Below are 26,679 nucleotides of genomic sequence, written 5' to 3' on the forward strand. Positions count from 1 at the left end.
AAATTATAGGTCAGGGAAATAGTTTGAATTCTACAAAAGAAATGAAACTAGAAAAACTACTGTTAGAGACTTTCTTATCTTGGAGAAAAACGTATCCTTCGTGAAAAGATAGCAAATTCGAAGATACTAAATTTTAATAAATTTCAAAGTGATGTTTTTCGGTACATCAATTAATGAATCAGTAATTTGACCCGATATTCGCCTTGTGGGACAAAGGAACTCGCAGAAAGCCACGCATACATTCCTGTGGCAAAAATTCAATGTGGATGCCTTGAAGAAGAGAATGTTTTCAGTTTATTTTTTTCTCTTGATTGTACATCAATGTCTGGTTAATACAACATGATCGATGTTTTCAGAACGTTTGCAGATATGGTACAGAGGGAACGGTGCCAGACCAAACCTGCAGATAGAAATAAAAATTGATTGGTGAAATACGGAATCCTAATCTTCTAAGACTGATTTCCAATTTACGTGTGGCACACCATTGATTTTCCCAAATAAAAAGCAAATAGTTAAAGTCTGTTGTTTAGAATATCTGTATTGCAGAGCATATTGAAAAAGAACATTTTCTAAATCTAGTCCCGTGATGAAAGCACAAGTCGGGACTTTACTGGCCCTTGTAGAGATGTGCGCTCAAGTGTGTCGACCGTTTCATTTTATAAGCAAACCACGGTCACCTGGTACAAATATCAAGCGCACCGGACGGATTCTCGAAGGGATTGAGGTAGCATACATGAAAAAGTGTATTGTCTGAGGATGAGGTGAGTGCTGTGAACGCTAACAATGAATCGGTCACTATTACAGCTGTTATTGGAAAGCTAAATTAACTGGTACTAATGCTGCCGCAAGCATGGATGTGACATCGGGAAATCGCAATGAATAAGACCCGAGAAATAAGGTCCACACCCGCTTTCTCTTCCCACATTGATGCATCCGTCGCTATTACACTAGTGATTTTAAATTACGCTAAATGATCTTGTAACAGGCCGCTTAGATATCTAATGGGTCGGAAATTAGTAGTTTAAGGACATATATAGTTAAATTCAATGTTAAGAGTATTTAACGGCGTTTTGGGGGAAAGTACTATCGCGTAACCGAACTTTTAATGGTCCTAGTTGCTCTTGCACGATAAGCAACCAGCGTATTATACGGAGGGGACACTGCTTTCTCAAACAACGCAGATCTTCCCTTAATAAGTACAAACTGCGATCGTTTCAATAAAGAAACGTAAATATTTAGGTAGCCTTTTACTGGTAGAAACCGGAATCTGGAAACAAGATTGGGCAATGGGGCTTCTGGATATGTCATTAGCAACAACGTTTGGCCCAGCGAGACAAATATGCATAGCCTCTCACTCTATAACTATAGCTTAATCTTGTATGCTGGCACAGGGGACCGCGAAACGCACCGAAATTCCAATACGGGTCGAACATACACACTACAAACCGTAATGCCTAGAGCCTAAAGAAGTGGCGGCCGAGTTCGCGAATCATGCCAACAGCGGGCGCTGCGATAGACGTAACGTGTTCGATGCGGTTGCGCCAGCGAGGTTTCGGGTCGTATATAACGCCTACATATTTCAAGAAGTTATGCTGAGGGATTATCTCTTGACGTTATTGGAGGGAAACATTAGCCGGCATAGTTAAGTGAAATGCAGTCACGGTACTCTTGCCTACACTTATTGGCATATGAGAATCTTCAAGCCAATCTTCAAATATTGATAAATATATTTGTAGCATGGGCGAATGTCGCTCCCTGACGCAAAGAATGCAACGCCGTCCGTGTAAAGATAAACGTGTACGTGATCATACATTGAATGTCATAATATCAAAGAGGCAAAGTGGGTGTAAAAATGGAACCTTGTGGAACTCATCTGAACTTATGTTTGCCGTCGAAACGCCGCTTTGGGAGCAACAGAAAATTCTATCGTTTGGGAATTCACAACTTCAATTTGTAATACATGGAGGAAAATTCATGCTCTTTGCGATATTCAGGAGAATGACATGCTGCATACTGTCGTATGCCTTAGTTGTATTAAGATTTTCCAAAGCTGCACACTGCGGCCTGTGTCGAGCAAGTTTAATGCGTCCCTGCAAATCCACATGCACGCCAGTCCTCTTCATAGCTTGCGCGTGCCTCTGTTCGTTGTCGTCACTTTCGTCGGGCGACTGTGTTCGATATCATTATTGAGGTGCAATATTGGCGGCTGCGGCGCTACGCGAATACACTTGCAGTACTAAAGAATAGCGAAGATTTGCTACAATAAGAATATTTGGCCTCATTTGGCAAAAATAATTATGAAAGCTTAAAACTGCCAAACTTACTGCAGGAAAAAACGGAGTCTCAAATAGGTTAACTGGGAAATGCAAGACCAGCTCTAAAGGTCTATAGCCTCTTCACCATGAGCTTAGTGAACAACATAAGACTGATCACTGGAAAACTAACTTTGAGCTACTAGCGTTAACATAATAAAAAAACATCAAAATTGTTTAGTCTGCGTGCTTGAATTCATGGACGCAATCAGCAACGCTTCTCCTCCTTTATTTTGTATGTAAATATTGCTAAGCATCACGTAGACCACAAATTCACCAGATGGACCCGCGTCCTTTATTGTTTTAAGTGAATGAATAGAGGAGTGGAGCTCGCGGCCTTTGTGACTGTCTCGCCGGTCGGGGCTGACTGCTAAAGTGTGTCGTGGCCAAGAAAGAGGACAAACGTCAATGCAGAAGAGAAAAGAGGCTAAACTAAGTCAACACCAAATTACATACAAAGGTTAGATAAGAATAGGAATAGTAGAGAGTGGATCAATATAGTGCTCCAGGTATCTTGCATCGTCAAAGCGTCATGTGGAGATTGAGTTCCGGTACGTAGCGCAAACCTAAACAGCCGCCGTTATGATGGCAGCGCTGTGTTGGTCCGAGGCGTTCGACACGGTATGACGAGCCACGCACTGGGTCGTGGCAGCGGCCTCCTGGGCACCGAGAAACATCTCCAGTTCCCGCTCGTCAGCGTCCATCGTCGAGAATTCCGCGATGGTGGCCACGCTTCGCCCTCTCCGGTAGGTGGCGCTAATGGCCAAATATAGCCAGAGCAGCAAGAAAATGAGCGTGGCTATCGTGTAACCGGCGCAGAAAAAGTCTACGGCACCTTCCTCCACACGAACTACGCCTGCGCGCTGCTGCTGCTGCGGGGGCGGCTGTATCTAGCCATGCACCACGACCGCGCTGGCGCTGCCCGAGAACAGGGTGGGCTTCTCCAGTGGCGCCCTCATTGCGGGTGCCCACAACGACGGTGGCCGACGTTGCAGCGGTAGCCAAGCCCACCACACTGGAGGCGGTGCACGAGGACGAGCGTACGGGCCACGGCCGTGGCTTCGGCGTGGCGGCTGCTGTTGCTGCGCGAATAATTGTCCGCCGATGAATGTAGTAGAAAGCAGAGATTGCTAGCATGCCTTACACAGAATGATCAGGCAATTTAGCTATACGTAACGAGCGACTGCAGTGAGAAACAAGCCACGCGTCCCGTCTCTTTGAACGGCGCCATTACAATAGCTGGGTCATGCTTACGCTATAGCCAATTTCCGTGGCCCGCACAAAACAGGTGAGCTCGCTCAAACGGGCTCAAGGCCCGGCAGGATTCGCGCAGCGCTTACAAGGAGTAACACTCGTTGAGAAATTAAAATATATCTCTTGTAAATCCCTGATTCCGTGTTAGGTGCTAAACTACCCATACGAATCACACCAACAAACCCAAACGTTTGCGTTAATCCAATAGCGATAAAGCCGGCGTGTAAATGTGACAACGTGCGTCGAAGTGAAGAACAGCGATCGAATAAGGTATGTGATCCGCAACCAGCGTTTCGACAACGAGCTTTGCCTTCGCGAGAGCAGCGACGAAAACAAGCTCTCTTTTGGGAACACTGGCTCCAGAGGCGATGTCGTGTTCGACGAGTGTTGATTACTTCCAAGTCTCCGCCTTTCTGCCAATGTCCGCGGTGTGCGTATAAGTTCAGTAATGGTCCACAGAGATACACGCCATGGTGCGGCTTGGTGCATATGGGGTTCCGCTACTGAGCACGAGGTGGCGCGTTCAGCTGCCTGCTCCGATAGTTTGAAACCGGGTTAATTTTGAAACAAGTCTATGTAAATGTAAGAAACGTTCGTGCACTTGAATTTGTGCGCAGTTTAAACAACTGCAGGTGGTATAAACTATACCGAAGCTCAAAGACCACTACCTGGCAACTCTCTCGATTTGTCGATGATACTCCCGAAGTCCAACCAATATTCCCCATTGCATGGACAGGGCCATAAATCTCCCGAAGATTACCCCATATCATACGCCAAAAAATAATCAAGAAAGAACAGCGTCATGCAGCGCAGCCGCATCTAATCCTTTTTATGAGCGAAGCTAGCCGAAGTGAGACTTAAATTCGCCGGTGGTGTAGGTGCAGTGCAGGCCTGACTCAATTCGCTTCGGATCGACAGCTGTGTTGGGGAGTGCGCTGCATAATGACAGTTTTTTGGGTCAACTTCACGGCTGTAGAATATTGTTATGCGCTGCAGCCTGTTGCTAGCGGGAAGGAGCCACTGTCACCAGACACTGCCCCCGTTCCTTAACTATACATGAGCGCACACGCTGTCTGCGATCAGAGTATGAGCCGCGAGAGGTTTTGTAACTGTACTAACAGATATTCATCGCTATGTTTCTGACATTTCTGTGGATATAAATTAAAAACAGTGCTTTGTTTTCGTCGCGATCGTCTTACTCCCCTCCCTTCTTTAGAATGCACATACTCAGGGGAAGAGCACGCATTTTCAGACTGCACTATCATAGAGATCGGCGGACATGTTTAGAGTGCGCTATCCTCGAGCTGGGCAGTCCAGTAAACCGATATGGAAAGGTGCGGTAACTTGGTGAGCAGCAGTCGCTGGAATTAGGGCATCTTTTAAAAATCTATATACATTTCCACTGCAGCGCTGACGACTTCGTGGTTCCTGCTGTCACCATCTTCCGCAGCCTTCTTCCGCGTGCAGCTGCACTGCTGTCTGCACGTGCTGCCTAACTGCGCTTCCCCCTAGGAGCCACTGCGCCTGCGTTGCCTGGCCTCAGGGTGACAAAAAGGGTCTACGGGACTCACGACTGTGGCTCTCCTGCCTGCACGTGCTGCCTTATTGCGCCTCCCCCTGAGCACCACTGCGCCTGCACTGCCTGCCTTGAAACGGCTATAAAAGGAACCACTGAGGCACGCGGTTCACTTGTGAGTAGCAGTCGCTGGAATTAGGACACCTTTTGAAAAACTATCTACCTATCCGCTGCAGGTTGGTTTTTTTACGTTATTTCTTACCATAGTGAGCAGCGGCTGCTGCTCACTAGTGTTTCTTTGGTTATTGCCTGGGCTATATAACGTGCCTTCAAATGCTGTACTGGCTAAAAGAAATGAGCAACTTGACTCACTCCTTAATAACAAGCTTGATAACCTCGTTGATGAACTTGCTTCTAAAATTGCAAAACAGCTTGATGACCAGGGTCTTCCTAACCTTACATCTCTGGCTTACAGTGTGCGTCACATGAGTGACCAATACGATAAAGTGGAGACAACTGTCGATGAATTACTAAATTCAAACAAAGATTTGAGAGCCGAAAACGAAGCGCTCGCCAGGAGGATTGCAGCAATGGAACAGTACAACCGGCTAAATAACATTGAAATCAAAGGCATCCCCTGTACACAGGGCGAAGACTTCGCTGTCATTTTGAACACAATTACAGAAGTTGTTGAATGCCCCATTGCATCGACAGACATAGACGCAGTTCATCGCGTTGCCAGCAAGACACCAGAAAAAAGCATCATCGCCCGTTTTTGTTCTCGTGACAGGAAAAACGAATTCCTTCAGAAAGCTTGAAAAGCACGCTTGCGTACGTCTCTGATAGGTCTGACAGGAAGCAACGGTAGCGCTATTTACGTCAATGAACACCTGACCATTGACAACAAATGACTATTCCGCAAAGCGCTTTCCCTCAAAAAAATGAAATGAAATGGCGTTACCTTTGGAACGAGAATCGCCATATCAAGGCGCGCAAGACTGATGACAGCAGGGTCTTCAGAATAAGTTCCCAGTCAGATCTGCGCATCTTCACGTAGATATCAATTCGCAACATTTGTCATTTTCATAATCTGTTCTTGACAACATTTCCTCTAAGGCATTGCTCTCAACATCAGAAACAAAATCATTGCTCGCTGGTTCTAACTACTCATTACTACACATCAATGCGCGAAGTTCATGCAAACACCAAGATAGCATTACTGCCTTCATTGAGTCACTTGGTCATTCCTTTTCATTTTTGTGCATTTCCGAAGCTTGGCTTGACTCTTCTGAGGGTAATATATATGGTTTTCGGTCATTCCATTCTGAATACTGTCACCGCAGATTGGATGGGCATGGCGGTTCGGCAATCTTCACATCATCGAAAATCAAGTACTAACGTAGGCTTGACCTATGTTTAAACGTATTTAAATGTGAATCAGTGTGGATCGAAACTAACCTGTCGCCTTCTAGTAATCGCAATGGCCTAATCATTGGTTGCATTTATCGCTCCCCATCTTCATCTATTCCTGATTTCTTGCCCAACATTTCCTAAATTCTTCATAAAGTTTCAACTGAAAATAAATAGATTTTACTAGTTGGTGACATTAAAATCAATTTACTGGATACTGACAATAGTTCAGTAATATCATATAGAGATTGCTTTGTTGGATTCGGGCGTGAGTCTTTAATTACTTCTCCTACTAGATTTTCCGCTTTTGGAACTAATACTCTTCTTGATCACGCCTTAAGCCATTTCACGCCATCTCCAAGTGCGGGTGTCATTGACATGTCTATCACAGGTCATCTTCCCATTTTCGTTACCTTTGTTACAGAAAAACCTTGCTATGACACTAGTTACTTCACATCAAGGTTCGACCGGGACAACTTTGTTAATACAATAAATAGTGCCAACTGGTCATCAATTGGTAATCTATGTGATCCTGAAGAGTCACTCGAAAAATTCTGCTCATTACTTTTTAAAGCTGCGCTCCCTAGCACTACAACTGTCAAATGCAGAAAAAAAGTTTCAATTTCCACGTAATCCCTGGATAACAAAAGGTTTGTTAACCAGCATGCGTAAAAAAGATAATCTTTACAGGAAGACTAAAAAACAGCCGTTCAATGTTAAGCTAGCGCATCGCTACAAAAAATAGAGTACCATGTTGAACGACCTACTCAAAAAATCAAATCGCCTTTATTATTTGTGTCATCCGCCTTATTTCTTGTGAATTTCTAATGTTATTGTTTACTTGGTTTTTTATGATTTTCTTTGTCTAACCCACTCCTGCGATAACCCCATATAGGGGCTGCTGTATGTACAAATAAATAAAATAAATTATATATGAGAAAGAATTCTGCACAGCTAAAGATAATCCTAAGAAACAATGGCAACTTTTCAACGACTTTTTAAATGCACCCCAGGCTAGTAGAACCATTGATAAAATAACTTATAAACATGACACTTGCACTTAATCGCCTTGCATAGCTAACTCATTCAGTGGTTAATTCCATGAAGGAGGAGGAGGAGACAAAGGAGAGGAAAGACAGGGAGGTTAGCCAGTGTAAGTGCCGGCTGGCTACCCTGTGCTGGGGAAAGGGGTAAAGGGAATGAAAGGAGAAAGAAGAAGAAGAGGGAAAAAAAAGAAAATTCGCACAGAAACGTGAAACTACGCTCTACAACGTTCAAAGGCGGTCGCACAGTTCGCACGTCTTTAAAAACTTCAACAAAGCCCTTAAGGCCTTGAGTGCCGAAGCCCGTCTGGACCAATGTCCTAGAGCTTTTTCCTCTGTAAAGGGGCGATTGTCCAGTTTTGCGAGAGCGGTCACGAGCACTGTTCTTCGCACTGCGTAACGGGGACAGTCACAAAGGAGGTGTTCAATCGTCTCCTCGCAGCCGCAGGTGTCACAAGTAGGGCTGTCGGCCATTCCAATGCGGAATGAATATGAGTTCGTGAATGCCACGCCGAGCCACAGGCGGCACAGAAGTGTTGCTTCCGCTCGTGGCAACCCTGGTGGTAGGCGGAGTTGCAGACGTGGATCCAATTTGTGGAGACGTGCGTTCGCGAATTCACTGGCGTTCCACAGATTCTGTGTAAGCTCGCGGGCGAGGGAGCGAAGACTTGTGGCTGCATCTGTCCTTGACAGCGGTATGGGTATAATCTGGGCGCCATCATGAGCCGACCGGGCAGCGTCATCCGCACTGTCATTTCCTGAAATTCCACAGTGACCCGGTATCCACTGGTAGATGATGTTGTGTCCCTTGTTGATTGCGTCATGGTGGAGTAGTCGGATGTCTGCTACTAGTTGCTCATTTGGTCCATGGTTGAAAGGGGACATCAGACACTGAAGAGCTGCCTTTGAGTCACATAAGATGGACCATGAATGTGATGATTTCTGAACAATAAACTCCAGAGCAGCACTGATAGCTGCGAGTTCTGCAGCTGTCGAAGATGTAATGTGAGATGTCTTGAACTTGAGGGTGACGCACTCTGTGGGAATCACCACTGCTCCAGCTGAACTATTATAGGATACAGAACCGTCTGTGTAAACGTGGATGCGTCCTCTGTGCTGTTCATGTAGCACTGAAAGCACGGTTTGTTTGAGGGCGAAAGTTGACATCTCTGTTTTCCTTTTGATACCGGGAATAACAAGAAGAGCCTGGAGTGGATGGAGGCACCACAGCGGTTGAGATGGTCGTGCTGCAGGCGTGAAGTTTGACGGCAAAGTTCCATGGTTGGCGGCAATAATCTTGCTAAACGCTGAACGAGGTCGAGCGGCAGGAAGGGAGGCGAGATGATGCGATGGAAGTTGGGCGAAGTGCCTGATATGCATCCTTAAAGTGTCGACTTGAAGATACGTGTTGATGGGGTGGTCATGCGCGATGGCTGTTGTTGCTGCCGTGGACGCACATCTGGGAAGACCAAGGCAAATTCGCAGAGCTTGAGCTTGTACAGATTGGAGGGCACGGAGGTTGGTCTTACCGGTCCCTCCCAGTACAGGTAAGCTATAGCGCAGGAGACCGAGGAACAGTGCGTTGTAGAGTTGGAGCATCGCACTCACAGACGCACCCCATGACTTTCCCGCAAGAAATCTGAGCACGTGGGTTATCATGACTAATTTCCTTTTTAGGTAGGAGATATGAGGACTCCAGGAAAGGTCTCGGTCGATTATTACCCCTAGAAAGCGGTGGGTCTTCTCGTAGGCGACTGGCTGTCCATTAATTCTGATAACGTATGGTGTCATTGTAATTCCATGAAGTGTACAGCAATAGCCCGATAGCCTCTTCCTATCCATGTAACCGTTGCAATCATACATTCTTTCTTTTTCCCGTCACAGCCGATGAGGTCTGTTCTGCTATATTAAATCTAAAAAAACACTTCCCAGGTTTAGATAATGTCTCTGCCTATCACTTAAAACTTGTTGCCTCTTGCATTGCGGAAACACTATGCAGCATAATTAATCTAATATTTAAATGCGGCACCTTTCCAAGTTGGCTTAAGAAAGCAAAAGTAATTCCAGTCTTTAAAAAAGGTGATAAATCTCTTGTGTCTCATTATCGCCTAATCTCTATTTTGTCCTATATTAGTAAACTTATCGAGAAATTATTTCTGAAACGTGTAAACTGTTACCTAACAAAGTTTAAGTTGTTGAAATCTTGCCAATTCCGTTTCCGTCCTGGTAGTTCGATCAGCTTAGCTCTTATTGCCTTAACCGATTACATAAGGTGTTTTATTGACAGTGGTAAATTTGTTGGGTCAGTATTTTTAGATTTTACTAAAGCTTTTGACACTCTGAATCATACCATTTTCTTTGCCAAACTAGAATCTTTAGGTATAACAGGTCCAGCTTTAACTTTTCTTAAAGATTACTTACATGACCGTGAGCTAACAGTCTGTGTAGGGAGCGCTTATTCCGAGTCGAAAGTTGTTCATGAAGGGGTATCACTGGGCTCAATACTGGGACCCTTGCTGTTTTGCATTTGCATTAACGACTTACCCGATGTTCTTGACCTTTCTAATGCCATCTTATATGCTGATGATACCACTATTTACATGTCTGATACCTCTTTACCAACCTTACTCGTCAAACTGAACAATGAACTAGCAAAAGTTGTTGAATAGTGTCATTAAAATCATTTAATTTAAAACTGTCAAAACTCAGTTCATGTTATTTAAAACAAAGCAGAAGATCGTGCCGTTTTTCCCCCGAGTAACTCTCGACCGTCACCTTATTCCTGCAGCTGACTGTGTTTTGTTCCTTGGCATAAAATTAGATTCTCACTTGAAATTTACTAATCATATTGCGTTTGTTAAACAGAAAACAGCTTTCGGCATAAGAGCTCTCATAAAATCACCTGCATTTTTTTCAGAACACGCATCATTATCTTTATACTTTGCGTTCATTCACAGTCACATCACCTATGGTATTCCTTCCTGGGGAAAAACGTAAAACTGCCACCTCTCGTCTATTCAAAAGATACAGAACCAAGCTATCCGCATAATCACCAACAGTTCCTTTTACTCAATTGCTCTTTCATTACTCCAGGCAAACTTTACACCACCTGTATCAGGCTTGTTTAAGTATCATCTGAGTGTTTTCTTTCTTAAATTACTTAACAAACAGCTGCCTTACGAATTTGTGGACTACAAATTACTCATACCAACCACACTAGGTTTGCGCATAATTACAACTTTTTATTACCTATTAGCTGTACTGTAATATACCACAAACTATGGGAGAATCGCATCCTCGTTTTCCGCTTGAAAAATATGGAATGACCTACCCCATTCACTTAAGCTAACGCCATCTTTGAATGTATTCAAACATGAGTCAAGATGCTTTATTTCTTTTTGTAAATAGTTTCAGGTCCTATAACATGTTCTCTGTAGAATTATGCTTTTTGATATGTGTACTTTTTTCTTTGTTTTCTCTTACTAATGCGTTGCATTACCCGCATTTATTTGTTTTCCTTGTACTTTTTTATATTTGCTGCTTTAACCCACGTTATGTGCACAACTTTCTTTTCATTTTAGAATCGAGGGTCCCGTTGCAGTCATTGACTTTGGGACCCTCGTATGCATACTATTTGTTGTTTACTTATTGTTTTTTGAATGATGAATAAACTGAAACTGAAACTGAACTGAATAAATTCGAATACCATCACGATTTGCTTTGAAACCACGCAAACTCGGCCTCGTTCTCGTTGCTTCAAGCGTAAACGAAGTGTGACGGATTTCTGCATAACCTACACGAAACGCTGCTGCCTAGATGCATTTCAGAAAGTTCAGCTAATTCTTCACAAAAGTACTTGAGAGGTAAATGCTTGCACATTCCACTCTAATGCTTTTTCGTCTCTATTTGGCGCTGTTCAGTATCGTCATAGAGTTTTTGCACAACGCTGGGATTATGGACTTCATAAACAGCCCTTAACGGATCAGGCTGTCCAAAACAAAAGCTACCTGCATCAAATTTTATATAGACCAGCCAGCTCACTCACCCCTGCCTGAGGCTAGTCTTCGACAGCGACCGCGTGGTGCGACTCGAAAGTCACAGGCAACACGCGTAGGTGCACGTCCGTCAGCTCGACCTCTTCGGGGACAATTGCTATTGCCCTAATCTGCTTGGCCCCCACCCGGTGCTCCGGGTCTGCGGTCTTGTGCTTCGAAATCTTGGCCCGGTGTGCAGCGGCCATGGTGCCTGCTGCACCCGCCGGCAGGTGGGCATGCTGTTGCTGCGGCGGCGTGAAAAGCGCCTCTGTAGGTTGGGGCACAGCTGGAGCTGCAGATCCTGCGCCAGCATCTTGGGCAAGCAGTCCCGGACCGGGAATATCTGGCACCGCTACCGCCCCATGCTGCAGCACTGGCAGTGGAGACTCTTGCCTCTCGCCTCTTGCAGCGAGGATGGCAGGGTGTGGAGGCCGTACTCCTGCACCTGTGGGGCCTTGCTTTGAAGTCATCTCGCTGCAGATGATTAACACTTGTCTTCAAAAACGGCGGTCCTGCAAGATTGCTGGCTTCTTCCACTGTACCGAGTGCCACGCGCACATCAAGGAAATTGATGATGGCTGGAAAGACATTGGTGTGCTTGGAAAATCGGTCAGTAAGTACAATGAAAACAAGGAGAGTATAAAGAGTTTATAATAAACCACTGCAGCCTGCATCCACAAAAAGCCACTTTCGACATAATTCTCATACACAAATACATAATGGGCAACACTCAACATCAATAATTAGAAGGTAGCAGCCGTCGCAATAAAGATAAGTATGTGATATAAAATAAAGATAGCACAAGCCTAAGTTCCAACCTCTCGTCATTGCGATGAAGAAAAAAAACAGTTTGATGCGAATGTTTAATTAGCAGTGACCTTGCGAGCTGCAGGGTGTGGATGTTCGAAGCGTGCCTGTACCTGAGCTCCAGAACACTGGTTCTGGTCAAGTAGCTGGCGGTTTTCTGTTAATGTGCGTCTTTAACGTAATTGTATTTGACCTATTGTTTCAATATATGTTAACTTGCCACAGTAATTTCCTATTTCTCTACAATGACACTCTCATCGCCAGGCCAGGCGGCTTCCACCTGGCCGGCTTCTGTTCTTAACTCTGATTTTCCGGTGGAGCTTTTCTTACGCAGTGGAACGAGCAGCGTACCTGTGGTTTCGATTCCGAGTGATGGCGGAGTGATTCGCATGAAGAATCCCAGGACAATTCAAACTGAACTCCGGATGGCTTCGGCCAATTTTCAACAAATCACCTAGGTTGGACAGTTTGGGCGAGAGGGCATTCTTTGCTGCTCGTCAGACCAGGCTTGGGTTAAGATTTACTGAAGCGCGATATTTTTGCGACACATCCGGTGAGCAGTTTCATTCCTTGTCACCTTGCATGTACCAAAGGCCTAGATCGCGGTATCGCCATAAGTCTATGTCCGGTAGAAATTTTGGAAATGTTTTCAGCGGCAGGCGTGATTGCTGTGTATTGTTACAGCCGCGTCGATGATACTAAGCGCATTAACACAGAAAGAGTCATTGCTACTTTTGCTGGAATAAACCGCCCATCAGAAATCAAATCATGGCCACTTATATACCTAGTAGAGCCTCTATCCCCTCCAGTTCTTCAGTGTCTAAAATGCTGGCGGTTTGGGCACCGCATCAAAGGATGCAGGTCTGACACACGATGCCGAATTTGTGGAGAAGGCCATAATTCAAATGACTTCTTCCCGAAATGAGTCCTGCTGCCTTTACAGTAGTCCCCACCCTGCAGATGAGCCTAATTGCCCTGCAAGGTAAAAAGAAGTGCATATTATTGAAATATTTGATGGACGTCTATGCTCTCGTCGGGAGACCATTAGAAAAATTCAGAGCAGGATTCAAGGGTATCCTGGTCAAACGTTGTGTATGGAAAACTCAATCTGACGTTGTCGCAGCTTCCGTAGAAAAGGCATTGGAGAAAGCAATGGAGCGCATTGTTGTTCAGCGACTCCCTTGTTCAGGTGCTGTGCTCACAACTAGCTCCGTGGCTTCAAGTAAGTAATAGAGCCAATATTGAGGATCTGGTGTTGCGTCTACCCTGGAGTCCAGCTATTGAAACATCAACCGCGCAACCATTCACGAATAACGATTAATCGAAGCCGTCAACTTCTGAAAAATCTACCACATCTATCTCTCCGACACAAATGGTATGGAAAATCAAGATATAGATATGGAACCCCGATCTCTTAAACGAACAAGGTCACCGACAGAGAAAATATCTTGCTGTCCCACCAACTCCAAGGCAAGAAAGCACGTTAAAGAGATTCCCGACTAAGAAGGACTTCTTCAAAGAGAGTGTTTCATTCATTATTCATTCATGAGTGACAACGTGGGCCTATCAAACGTAATCACTGCCCTAACATGAACAGTTAAAGGTGTTAATTGTGCCTGCACAAAGGCAATCTGAGGTATATGCAACCGTGGCCATGTGGTCTGAAAAAGTGAAATAGGTTCAGAAATAAATGCATATTATTTACGACGTATAGCATATCCATAGCTTCTTAACTATGTTTCAACCATAAACATGCGGAATCTATTCTGAAGAAAAGGTAAGCGCGTTTCCTGGTATAACACACTGTTAGCAACGAATTTACGGAGAGCCAAACATAGTCCAAGCGCTTCTATCTCTAAAAGAGCAAGTGGTCTTACTTTATATTTTGCACTTCCGGGAAACAAAGCGCAGACAAATTCTAGAATCGGTGGTCCGTACATACGGTAAATCGTGATTAGTGTGTCACTTCACATACCAGAGGGACGTTTACTGATCCTGCGTAGTATAACTACGTTTCATCTCCCTTTCATTGCAATATTTACTAGGTGAGAACACCAGATAAGTCTTCCGTCTTACGTGATACCCACGTACTTAATCGTCAATACTTGAAGAATGGTTCTTCGATGATATACTAAGGATAACTGTATCGGTGCGGAAATGGAAAGGCAAGGTATAAACATTTGTTTAGGTTTGGTCAAAGATGAAGATTCGAAAGCCACGTCTTTAGCTTTCGACTGTATGCTTGCAAAAACAAGGCAAAGGGATTTGATGTCTGGCTAAGAGAATTGATGTTTCTTGCTGCCTCAAATAAAAAAAAATGATCCCATCTGCATAGACATACACATGAACATCCCGGCGTAGGGGGACTGAACTCGTCAACAGGTTACATCATCATCATCAGCCTGTTTTATGTCCACTGCTGGACGAAGGCCTCTCCCTGCGATGTCCAATTACCCCTTGAAAGAGCGTAGGTTTGGGCATGTTGGTATTTCATAACTTTTAGGTTCTTAGCACACGAAAAGGTACCAGAGACAGAGGTACGATGCCGACACAGCGCTAACTTCCAACAATTGTTTTACTCTACTAAACAGTACACAAATATATAGGTAACAGACAACAGCGTACGCATGCGCATATGTACTGGTTTCTAATCAAATAAGACAGCAACGAGACATGTATAATGGAAAGTTAGGATGATATCAAAGATGAAAAAGCGACCATGCAAAGCCAAAAAAATTTTGTAATTGCTACATTGAAATGCCATAACCATCAAGCCAGCCTCTGTGTCACGTTCAAAAAATCGAATTCTTCTTTTGAAAGATCTATTGAAGACGCGCTAACACAAGTGTTTACCAAACTAGCGATCTTCGCCGCTTCAAAAATCTCACCTGTTGTTTGCGCTGGGTTTCTTCCTATCACAGTGCACTTATTATACATAGCACTGCACCCATGCTTTCTGCCCTGAAAAGCCAGATGCCCCACTCCTCTAGTTCGCACATTATTTGCGTGTACGCGCAACCTATCATTTACGCACCTTCTCGTTTGGCCGACGTATTTTTTGCCGCGCGAAATGGGCACTTCATGCACGATATTGTTATCACAATGAACATAGCCTCCCTTGCGATTTGTCCGGCAACTGGGCTTCTCAGAACCGCAGTAGCTAGCCTTGCACAACCTGGACAGCTTGATTCACGCTGAAAAGATGACGCTTACATTTGCGTTATGGACAATCTTCTTCAGTCAATGCGAGATATATCATGCATGTACGATATTATTGCGCGTTTCTGCTTCACTCGCGCAATTTCCGGTGAAGAAAACTGGTCATTCTGTGGCCCGCGTTTTGTGGTTTTATATAGACCTTTGGCCACAGCTGTGATGATATAGTGCGGAAAACCAGCCTCTTTCAGGCAATCCACTCGCGCCGGAAAACTGCACAAACACTTGTGAGGCAGCCCTCCCCAAAGTATGAGTTCACCTAGCAGTTCCAGGCTTTCATCTGGACGCAGCCTAAGAAACTCATTTAGGAGGCCCTCGAAGGTGTGAGCCTGTGAAGCTCAAGTTTAATTACATAAGCCATGTCTTCGCATTAACTCTACGTGCGCAATATTGCAGAGCTTAAATCGCAATCGAATGGGGAAGTGACATTTAGCCGAACTTGAGAGGGAACCATGTGCACGCACGCGTGACACAAATCAATTTCGAGAGGAACATTTACGAAAGGGGCTCGTATGGCAGCGCGCCGCCACATCGGAATAAAGGCTGTGTGCTCCACAACGCAGCAGACTCAACAACCGCAGCGCCACGCCTAGAAAAGGATGTGAGGAGAGGAAGAGGGAAAAATAGAAGAAAGTTTAAGGCAGGGAGGTTAACCAGACACACGCCCAGTTTGCTATCCTGCAATGGGGGAAGGGGCTATGGGGATGAAGAGAAGGAGAGGAGAGAGCGAGCGAGCACAGTGTCGCGCACATCGAAAGGTTCGCACCGAGTCTACGCACGGAGCCCAAAACCTGTTGACTTCAGGTATTTTAAGAGCACTTTCGTGGCTTTCTGTGCCATCGACGCGTCCGCCCAGGGTCCAAGGATATTCATTACGGAAAGTGGTCTAGAGTCCAGCGGGTTCAGTGCTGTACGGAGAACGTGACGACACGCTCGACGTCGTATTGGGGACAAATACATAGGATGTGTTCAATCGTTTCTGTGGTTCCACAAGTGTCGCCCATGGGCGTATTCCCTATTGCGATGTGTAACGAGTTGGCCTTCGTAAATGCAACCCCGAGCCAGAGGCACCACAATAATATCCCCTCAAAGCAGTAAATATTTGATGGCACTTGTACCTTTAAGGATGGATGCCTATGAAGATGACATTCCTGGAGGTTGGGAGAAGACCAGAATTTGTGTGTCGCAGCTTTAGCCACAATATGAAGCTTTCTTGCAGCATCTGTTCTTGATAAGAGGATTGAAACTAGTCAGGCATCCGGATGGGCAGACCAGGCGGCTTCATCGGCGAGGTCATTGCCAGCAATGCCGATGTGTCCACGTAGCCACTGGAACGTAATTCCGTGTCCTATAGCAGTGCATTGATGGTGGTCTTCTCCTATGAGCCCTATGCTCATGAGTCTTATGATATAGGGCAAAATGCAGACTCTGAAGTGCTACCTGAGATTCGCAAAAAATGACCCATTTCTGAGGTGTGTCTTGCAGGAGATATTCGACAGCAGCACACAGGGCAGCAAGCTCTGCCCCCGTTGAAGCTGTCATGTGGCATAGTGTGAATTTGATTGTGGTTTTCGTAGCCGGAATGACAACGGCACTTGTAGAGCTGCTAAGTGAGACCGAACCATCAGTCTTGAAGTGTATTCAGGTATGAGGAAGGGCTAACTGGAGCCATTGCAAGCTGTTCTAGGAGCTTGAATGGCTTTCAAGGTGCCGGCCACGCCAAAGTATGCGGGCAACCAACAGCGCCACATTGCATGCTTGCGGCGAGACTTCAAATGTTGTTGGCGCGCCAGACGGTCAATGGAGATCAGTAAAGAAAAAGATACGTCTTCAGATGTGTAGGGGCAACGATTTTTGTAGCGCACAAACGATCCCCTTTTCCAAGTCAGCGACTATAAACACCCTGGCGTTTAGATCTCCGAGAACTTTTCATCAGAAACCCTGATTGAACATACAGTCATTAATTCTAATCGTTCCATTGCTTACATAAAGTGCTAATTCTCGATCGAACCTACTAGCCCAAAAGTACTTTTGCATAAAACACCAGTCCGTCAAAACTTCCCTATGACTACTCCGTCTGGGACCAACACGTTATGTCGTTATCGCTCTACATAGAAGTCATCCAAAACCGTTCTGCTCGTTTAATTTTACCCAGCCATTACCGCACTGCAAGTGTCACATCAATGGACTCATGTTTTAATTTGCGCCACATTTCACTTCGACGTAAATTTACTCAACTCTTTCTTTTTCATAAAATATACCGTCTCAACCTTGTCCTAAGTAACTCAATCTTGACAGCACCCTCTTTTACTTCTTTTCGCAACGACCATGAGTTCAAAGTTGCTGCGTCTCATTGTAGTAATATGTATTTTCATTCTTTTGTACCCACCAGAAGCACGTACTGGAACCACATTCTCGCCCAAATCGTCGCCGCCACCAATGACAAGAATTTTAAGACCACCATTTCTACTCACTTCATGTTATTACACAGTATTGCGCTCTTGAATCTGTAATGTTGTAAACCCTGAGAGTAAATAAATGAGATGAAGTGAAGCAAATCATCCAGTCATTCATATAACAATAACTTTCAGGTGCTACGTGGGGCTTCTTTTGTATCACTGCAACCAGTCCGACCAGTTGAGCACTGACCTCCAGTATTACGTTCGATTCCGACTCACCTCCCGTTTCCTATTTGTGCATAGTTCGAATGATGAAATTTAGAAATAGAATTGAATGCGGATATTAAATTATACCGAAACACGAGGTCAAAATAACGGTTTGCAGCACGAGCGTCTCAATTCTTTCACATAATTTATTAGCTACCCAATGGTAAGAAAGAAAGCACCGCTCAGAATAACTGAAATTATAATTTCTAGCACCTGGACATCTCCTGCGGCTAGAGTTGTCGAGCGGCTTTTCTTGCAGGTGACATATACTTAACTGCCACAGAGCTCTAAATTCTGCTTAATATGGTCAACTGCCAATCGAAGATTGCTGCACGTTAATGAGTAGGCTAACGAAATGCATAAGTTTGCAGCAATGCACCTGAAATCCATTCCAGACAGTTAAAACATTCAAACATTTGAATCCTTGCTTCCAAACGTGGCTCAAAATAATGCAGTCACTCTTGACATGGACGTCGAGAATTGCTTCAAAGCAGACACGCCTTTTACGTAGAAGGAGGACTCATGGTGCCATCCCGCACGACAGTGCAGTTTTGCAAGATGCGAAAGCAAAGCGACGAGTGCAAACCAACAAAATAAGTTGCGACTACGTGTCACGCAGACGCAGCATTCGGACAAGTGTCGCTGGCTGGTGTATAAAAGCCAGCTGCCAAGGAGAAGCGGCCAGAAAACATTTGCTGTCGCTTCAACGTCGCTCGGTGGACAGGAGCGATCTTGGCTCAACCTGCGGGATCTCCGTAAAAGGAAAAATGTTTGCAACGGTGAGAATTTATATGGCAGTAATTTCAGTGCACATCACTTTCATTTAGAGAATGCTACCTTATTTTTCCCTTTCTGATGAATTACGCAATGTGGTGGGAGAGCTTATTCAATATATAGTTGCATGTGAAACAATTACTACATGTGATGATGTTCATGTTGCAGAATACATTATATGAGCTCATAAAATATGTGGGAAGGGCAGGTAGCCGCAGAAGTGCTCCCTGTCTTGTCCGCATTTTCTTTCCTGCGCTGCAATAATTTATTCGGCATTATGAACCAGCTAGCCTAACAAAACGCCTTGTTGCGTACAAATTTGTTGCTTTCGTAGCAGCTGTAAATCTCTTATATGCGCATTTTGATGCCTGAAGGGTCCTTCCATCTTCGATTAGGTCTAATTATGACAAATGTTTATGCGAACAGGGTGAACAGATTTCGCGCTGTTCACTCTGCTGATCATGCCTATCAAGAAAGTCAGCAGGGTGCTAGTGCATTGCATTATATTCCCGTTCATTTTCTCTCTGTGGTGTTCTAATTTCATTAGTTATCTTTTCCAGTTTTGTTTGTAATGTTCATGTTATACCTATGGTTGTACTTTTTACCTCCTCCTGGTATGTCCATCATTACCATAACTTATGCACCATTAGATGTTCAAACTGATTGGCTCATGCATAATCAGATTTCACGTCCCAAAGAATCATTGCGGATATGAAATACGCTGCAGTGGGCAGCTGCAGCTTAATTTCGGCCTTAAATTAGGCTACATTTCACTTTAAGTGAAATGCAGCCGCCGAGGATTGAAAGTTTAAATTAATAGCTAGCAGCTGCACAACGGAGAAATAAATCTTTAAAAAAGTAGAAGGTCTTACATATCAACCATCTCGATTTCCCTCAACATGGACGAGCGCTGTCAACAATGCTTGCGGATTGCACGGAGCCACTCTGTTTCATAAGCCCCGAATGAAGAATTCGCGCGTGGTTTATTTCAAGGCTTAAAGGGCTCTTTGTATCAACAGATATTCAATTCACTTTTGCTAACTCCATCAACAAATGTAGAGGTCTTAGAGAAAGGTGATCTCTTCCCTTGAAACAAACAGATTCGGTTTTTCGCGAAAAATGAGAGCCTAAACGTCAAAGCATAAAGTACGGCTGCACCAAGCCGTTGAGCACAAGAAGCCTCCGGAATGCAATTGCAAACACTTATCTTATCAAGATAACAGGTACAAGTTCTTCACTTGACACATGATTCTGTTTGGAAGCTACAGGTGGGTACTCTGTGTACGCATAAAAAAAAGTTGAAAGCACCATTTACAGCACCAATCAAGCAGTCAGAGCCCCTTTCTGGTCTAAAGACGAAAGAGAAAACGAATAATAATTGCCCTCTAAAGTGGCCGTTAAAAGCTTTCTGAAAACGTATCCCATGTCTCGCAGACGCTACTGTGTACATGTTGGATAAATATTACTACAGTCCATGCAGCAGGTAATCTAGAGTACCGTCTGAAATAAATCGAAAAATCGCTTGGAATGGCTGCCACAATGCCGTCATGCAGCGTCATCAAAAGCACCTAAAACCTTCCAACGCTATTGGTTGATTTAGTGATTGTCAGAGCAGTCTGAGCAGCACATGTTGCTAATTTTGACGTAAATCAATGAAAAACACACGCGCATGGGATATAAAAAAGCCATCAAAATCATTTCACCTTTTCGTGGTGCTTAGCTGTCATCTGCGCATGGCCTCCGAAATCGAACCGGCGTATTACACTCTAGTCGAAGAATTTTAAAAATGATTAAACATGAAATACGTGAAAAGACGTGCTTGACAAGTGAAATCTTTCTATGATAGAAAAGTGCTTCAGGGCCCCTGTAGCATATCGCCCGCTCGAAGTTTAGCTAACATACCGCTGTTTCACAGTGCGTTTAACAGGTGAGCAGGTATCAAGCTGGGGCGAGGCCCAACGTGAGCTTTTGTAGATTACAAACGTTGTTTTTCTTAATCCCAGTTGCAAGTGCTGCTGGTGTACATCGCCGTGGAAGCCTACGGCCTACACCACCATTACCAGCAGCCGACACAAGCCGGATACAGGGGCGCCGGCTTCGGTGGCTACGCTGCTGTGGGGACACCTTACGGAGGATACGATGTCTATGCCTCTGTGAGTGTCACTTGCTCTCTGTACGCATGCAATACTTCCGGTCACTTGCTCTGGAGGTTGACGCTGGTGTCAATATGAGTGCATATATTTTCTCACGCACGGTAACAACGATATATCTCGCTTTATGAAATCACGTCTTTTACATTGTACTTCTGTCTGTACCATATTGGGCCATGATCTGGCTCGCCTGACTAGCTACTAGTGCGTTAAATTACCGTCAGAATTGCTGGCGCGGGAGGCTACTGCTGAAAGCAGCTCTACTTCTTGCCGAGACAACCTCACCGCTTTTTCCCTGATTGAATCTTCCCTCTCGCTGTTGCCAGCTAAATAGAGCGTAATATTTTGCTTTGTGTGCTTTGCCCCTTCATTCATTACTTTATATAGAAAACAACTGATGCCTCAAAGTCTCCCCAGGCTATTTGCGCGGGCTCACCTGACATGCGCATAAAAGCGCGTTATCTTGAACATTAAAATCACAATTTTTTGCATAATATCGACATTGTCCTGCATATCTTAACCTAGCCGGCCGTGATCAAGAAACTGTGAGCACATTTTGATAAAGCTCGGTACAGCAAGCTTAACGATGGGTGACAGTACGTATTGCGCTGATAAATTATTCGAGAACTCCGCTCCCACGAATACGTTGTTCGAGGACTGTGGTTCTCTGTAAGCAAAGACGGCATATTGTAAAGAATGCACCTGTTACCTGCCAAACATTCTGCCGGAAGGAACAAGCCTTCTTCACAAGGCTAATTTCGCGAGCAGGCTCTTAATAGAGTTTCTGGTACAACTGTGCGGTACGAATTTTAGCATTCTTTCTTTTCGTCCTTCATAATGATGTTAGTGACAAACCCATGCCTGGGAGGCTTAGATGATTTTATGGGTTCAGGATTATGCTGCTAAGCTTTCGTCACAAAACAGGCAACAATTGCTTTACGTTTTCTCTCTCTCTCTCTCTCTCTCTCTCTCTCTCTCTCTCTCTCTCTCTCTCTCTCTCTCTCTCTCTCTTTGCGTAAGTGTTGCAAGCGAAAAAATCTCGTTCTTCTTCTGGCTTGCAGCCACCTCAGCCGTAAATATTCGGCTACGATAACGTGGACGAGTACGGAAATCAGCAGTTCCGCACCGAGCAAGGTGACTCCAACAACGCCAGGACAGGCTCGTACGGCTACCGTGACGTCAACGGCCTCTACCGTCGGATAAATTACGTGGCCGATGCGAACGGCTTCCGTGCTACCGTGGACACCAACGAGCCGGGCACCGCCCCTGGTGCCAGCGCCGACGCCGTCTTCAACGCTGCGCCAGTCGTCCCTCCGGTTCCCTCAGGACGTGGACAGATTGGTGCACCTGGTGCCTATGTCGCTAGGGCGGCGGGGCCTTACAACGCTGGAGGCTACAGAGCTTACGGCGGATACGGATACAATCCCTACGGAGGCGCTCCTGGAGGCTACGGATACACCCCGTACGGACGTCAGGGTTACGTTGCCAGTAGCCCAGCACTCGGCGGATACGCTTACGGCGGCCAACCACCTTACGGCTATGGTGCCACCGGCTACGCTGCGCTCAACTCACCGGGTGTCTACGGAACCCCTGCTGGATACGGAAGTTGGCCTTCCGCTCACCGCGGGTACCGCCGCCGTCGTTAATGAACTGATCTGCAGAACTATGCGCTAAAAACAAGGTGTTATTTTCTAAATAAAGTGGGAACATTACGGCCAAAATGCTTGTCCCAAACTAGAGATAATAGCTGAGAACAGAAGGCGAATCTCAAAGTCAGATGTCTAACATTCTGCATGTAAAAAAAGATCACAAGAGATTATCTTCAAGAAACCATTACCTTCTTTCCACAAGCAACACGTGACCATTACCATATATCTTTAGTGGTGAGATTATCTCTTGCGCATTCCGAATTACTTGTTTCGCACTAAGGCAAAACTTACTGGTGGAAATCAAGGTATACCTTTCTTGAGTTCTAAGGCGAGTAAATGTTTATCTCAGGATCAGCACTTTGTTAGCTCCGTGTACCACAGTGAATGGGTAGAATCGCTTATATTTGAACTATATTCAAATATATATACATAAGCTATAATATAGCTTAAATATAAGCTATATATATAGCTTATATTTGAACACAATTATGTTCCAAAAACGTATAAATGTGGTGCTGTACCAACTTGCCGCTGCAAGCAAAACACGAAAAGTCTGCTTATTAACGGCTTTTTAAATTGAGACTGACATTTCTTTTTTTACGTATACAACGCAACGAAAAGTCTGCATAAACATTAGGTCTTGTGCTCAGCATGGCTGGGTGGTACAAATAATCGTACACAGCAAGTTTTTACATCACAAGGCGGGTAAATAAGCATTTTGCAACAACGACACCCTGAACGTGTAAACTGGCACCTATTAAAATAGGCACTTTTAGGCACGCCCTACACTCTTATAAAAGTTTGCAACCTTTTATTGTTATCTTGTCCCACAACAATAATCGCCGTCTGCCTTGCTACCGTTTCCTTTGCTTAACGTCGTGAGCCCGGTGTTTCCAGGCTACGAAAGGAATGCGCGTTATCACCGTGACACATAATTCTGGACAGGCAGTTACGGAGCGCAGAGTTTTCAAGACAGGAATCACAATACCGGCAGACGACGACTATTGCGTGGATCAAGGTAAGCCCCAATAGGTGCCAGCTTTTTGAAGAGATTACAACAATCGTGCTTATGTTGAAACACTGAAAAAAAGCGCCAAGCCAAAGCGTTCACCTATACCCTTCATTTGTTTTTTCTGACTTACCACCCACTATGAAGGGTGCCAAGATGTGTACAGCCCTCATAACAGGTATTTCAAACAGATTGTACCGAACTTTATATGGTCACACTTTATAGATAAATGAAATCTATGGAATATTGCCTACAGCCCTCTAATCTCATATTTCCTCAGCCCTCTGATAGTTACCTGATTATATGCGTGTATGCATACTGCGAGGGAGCTTTTATACCTAGACGCCTTATACAGCAGGCCACGCGCTGAAGCAGAAGACGCTCCCCATGATGATGAATATGTAGAGGTGAACAAGATGAAGGGTGAATATAATGCTTACACTACACTGGCTCCAAGTCATTTGCGTAGTTTACGTTTAATATAGGTACATGGTGCAAGCACATAAGCATACTTATTAATGAAGCTGCAGACAGCTTGGCCAAGGCTTCTATCAGCGGCCCTGTGCTGATCCTTCTTCCAACGACCGGTTTTATCACGTCTGTCAGGTTTAGAAGATATATCCTTTTAACATCAAAATGAAATCTTACATTACCCTCAGGACTACACCCCTTACTGTTCCCTCGGAGATGGAAATTTTCCAAAACTAGACAGACGAAAGCGACACTAACGAGACTGCGTTGCTGAGTCCCGCCCCAAATTTATAGATGCACCGATTTGGTCTGGTAATTTTCCCTTGGTATTATTTTCGCAACTCATTAGAAATGATCGATCACTATTTACTGGAATACCCACGTTTCTCCTCCTTGAGAAGAAGGACTTCGGAAATTGCAGTGCGACAGCTCGGCCAGCTATTGAACACTCCGTTACAGCAACAACGCGCGCATCATATCCCATAGATGAGATGAATATTTACAATTAATATTAGGGTTATAATTATAGTCGAGTGCTGATTGCCGTGCTATCGTTTGTTGACGAAGCTTTCCCTCAAGTCGAAATATTTTATGGCAGTTTGTCGTGTGCGTATCATGGCCACGCACGATTATATCGCCTTCCGTTTCTATACCACGAGTGCGCTTTAATACTACGCTTTAAGTGCGCTTTAAATTTCCATCAGAGGCTTTCCTTTCCTTCCTTCTTCTCCGCCCTTAAACTAGCTCTCTTAACTGCTACACGCAGAGACAAAGCAACAGCGCGCGCATGCGATCCCATAGATGAGATGAATATATGAATATACATATATACATATATATATATATATATATATATATATATATATATATATATATATATATATATATATATATATATATATAGAAAATTATCAATACCATGGCGCTGCAATTTTGCTTCAGAGACTTTCCTTTCCTTCCTTCTTCTCCGCCCTTAAACTGGCTCTCTTAACTACTACACGCAGAGACAAAAGCAACAGCGCGCGCATGCGATCCCACAGATGAGATGAATATATATATATATATATATATATATATATATATATATATAAGGTATATCAGTAAGGTGCCTGGTGGTGGTCTCGTGCGGACGATGCCCTCTCGGTGAGCGCATATTCCCCCGCATCTTTGAAGAGGTTCGATACTTACGAGCATTTGTCTCGCAAACCATATTTATTTCAAAGGAATTTTCCAAGTCTCAATAATTTCTCTCGTCGTATTCGAGAGCTGATTTCCGTGTGATATTTTTTAACGAAGTTTTCCCTCAAGTCTAAATATTTTAAACCAGTTTGTCGTGTGCGTATCATCGCCACGCACGCTTATATCGCCTTCCGTTTCTCTGCCACGGTTGCGCTTTAAAACCACGGCGCTGAAATTTTGCTTCAGAGACTTTCCTTTCCTTCCTTCTTCTCCGCCATTAAACCGGCTCTCTTAACTACTACACGCAGAGACAAAGCAACAGCGTGCGTATTAGATGCCATAGATGAGATGAATATTTACAGCTATTATTAGGGTTATAATTATATTCGACTGCTGATTGCTGTGCTATCGTTTGTTAACGAAGCTTTCCCTCAAGTCTAAATATGTTAAGGCAGTTTGTCGTGTGCGTATCATGGCCACGCACGCTTATATCGCCTTCCGCTTCTCTACCACGGGCGCGCTTTAAAACCACGGCGCTACAATGTGCATTGATCGCAGCGTCTCATTTTCAGCAGCAAGGTTGTTGCTTTTAGCGATTGCCACGTTTAGTTTTCCCTCAAGCTCTTTAATAGAGTCATGTGCAAACTAGAGGCTTTTAACTAAGCCTTGCTTTTCACACTCTTTAGTTCTCGAATTTCATTTCGCACTTCCCGCTCTATCATTTCACGAAATAGCTTGATTTCAGCTTTGGTTTCTACTTTGAACTTTGCCAAATCAGCTTTGAAATCCACTTTCATTTTTGCCACTTCCTTGCCAGTCATTTTAGACTTGTGTCCCCTCCCCCTACAGCCAAAGAAACACACTCAATAAGTTGGCGCACAAAACAGCAAAAGTTGGCGAAACACTTGGCAGCAGTAACAAGCGACTAATAGCAATACGTATAATGAATGTGTCCTTTGCACTAACCTGCGATGAAGGCAAGACGAGATTAGGATGCTTCCGACGCCCTCGTCGTCACTGCCAAATGCCGCTAAAGTAGACTAAGGTGCCACTTTTGTAAGTGTTAAAGGTCGCGTGGGAGCCAAAGTAGCAGCCCACTGCGCAGCCGACGTTGGCACCTTCCCGAACCAGGTGGGTTCAGCGTAGTCTGTGTTTTTACAGTGGCAGGCTACAGGATGAATCAAGGTTG

The 26,679-nt window shown here is 44.5% G+C and overlaps 2 protein-coding genes across 4 annotated transcripts; one reads left to right on the plus strand and one right to left on the minus strand.

Moving 5' to 3' along the window:
- Positions 1-282: 282 nt before the first annotated feature.
- LOC139059540 (uncharacterized) lies at positions 283-26,595 on the minus strand. 3 transcript variants are annotated; one of them, XM_070537964.1, is made up of 3 exons: positions 26,457-26,595; positions 11,581-12,147; positions 283-400 (listed from the first exon to the last, which is right to left on the minus strand). In XM_070537964.1, the coding sequence occupies exon 2, from the start codon at positions 12,037-12,039 to the stop codon at positions 11,593-11,595; it is 447 nt and encodes a 148-aa protein (XP_070394065.1). In that variant the 5' UTR covers positions 12,040-12,147; positions 26,457-26,595; the 3' UTR covers positions 283-400; positions 11,581-11,592. The 3 variants fall into 3 exon arrangements, with proteins under 3 accessions (XP_070394065.1, XP_070394068.1, XP_070394069.1); XM_070537967.1 differs by lacking the exon at positions 283-400 and adding an exon at positions 2,642-3,394; XM_070537968.1 differs by lacking the exon at positions 283-400 and adding an exon at positions 8,866-8,994.
- Positions 13,298-22,828, plus strand: LOC139054523 (prisilkin-39-like). The gene is made up of 4 exons (XM_070531613.1): positions 13,298-13,358; positions 17,078-17,142; positions 21,036-21,185; positions 22,301-22,828. Exons 1-4 carry the CDS (start codon positions 13,298-13,300, stop codon positions 22,826-22,828), a joined length of 804 nt encoding a protein of 267 aa, XP_070387714.1.
- Positions 26,596-26,679: the final 84 nt, after the last annotated feature.

Source organism: Dermacentor albipictus, chromosome 1 (assembly GCF_038994185.2).
Source record: "Dermacentor albipictus isolate Rhodes 1998 colony chromosome 1, USDA_Dalb.pri_finalv2, whole genome shotgun sequence".
NCBI classification, from domain to species: domain Eukaryota; kingdom Metazoa; phylum Arthropoda; class Arachnida; order Ixodida; family Ixodidae; genus Dermacentor; species Dermacentor albipictus.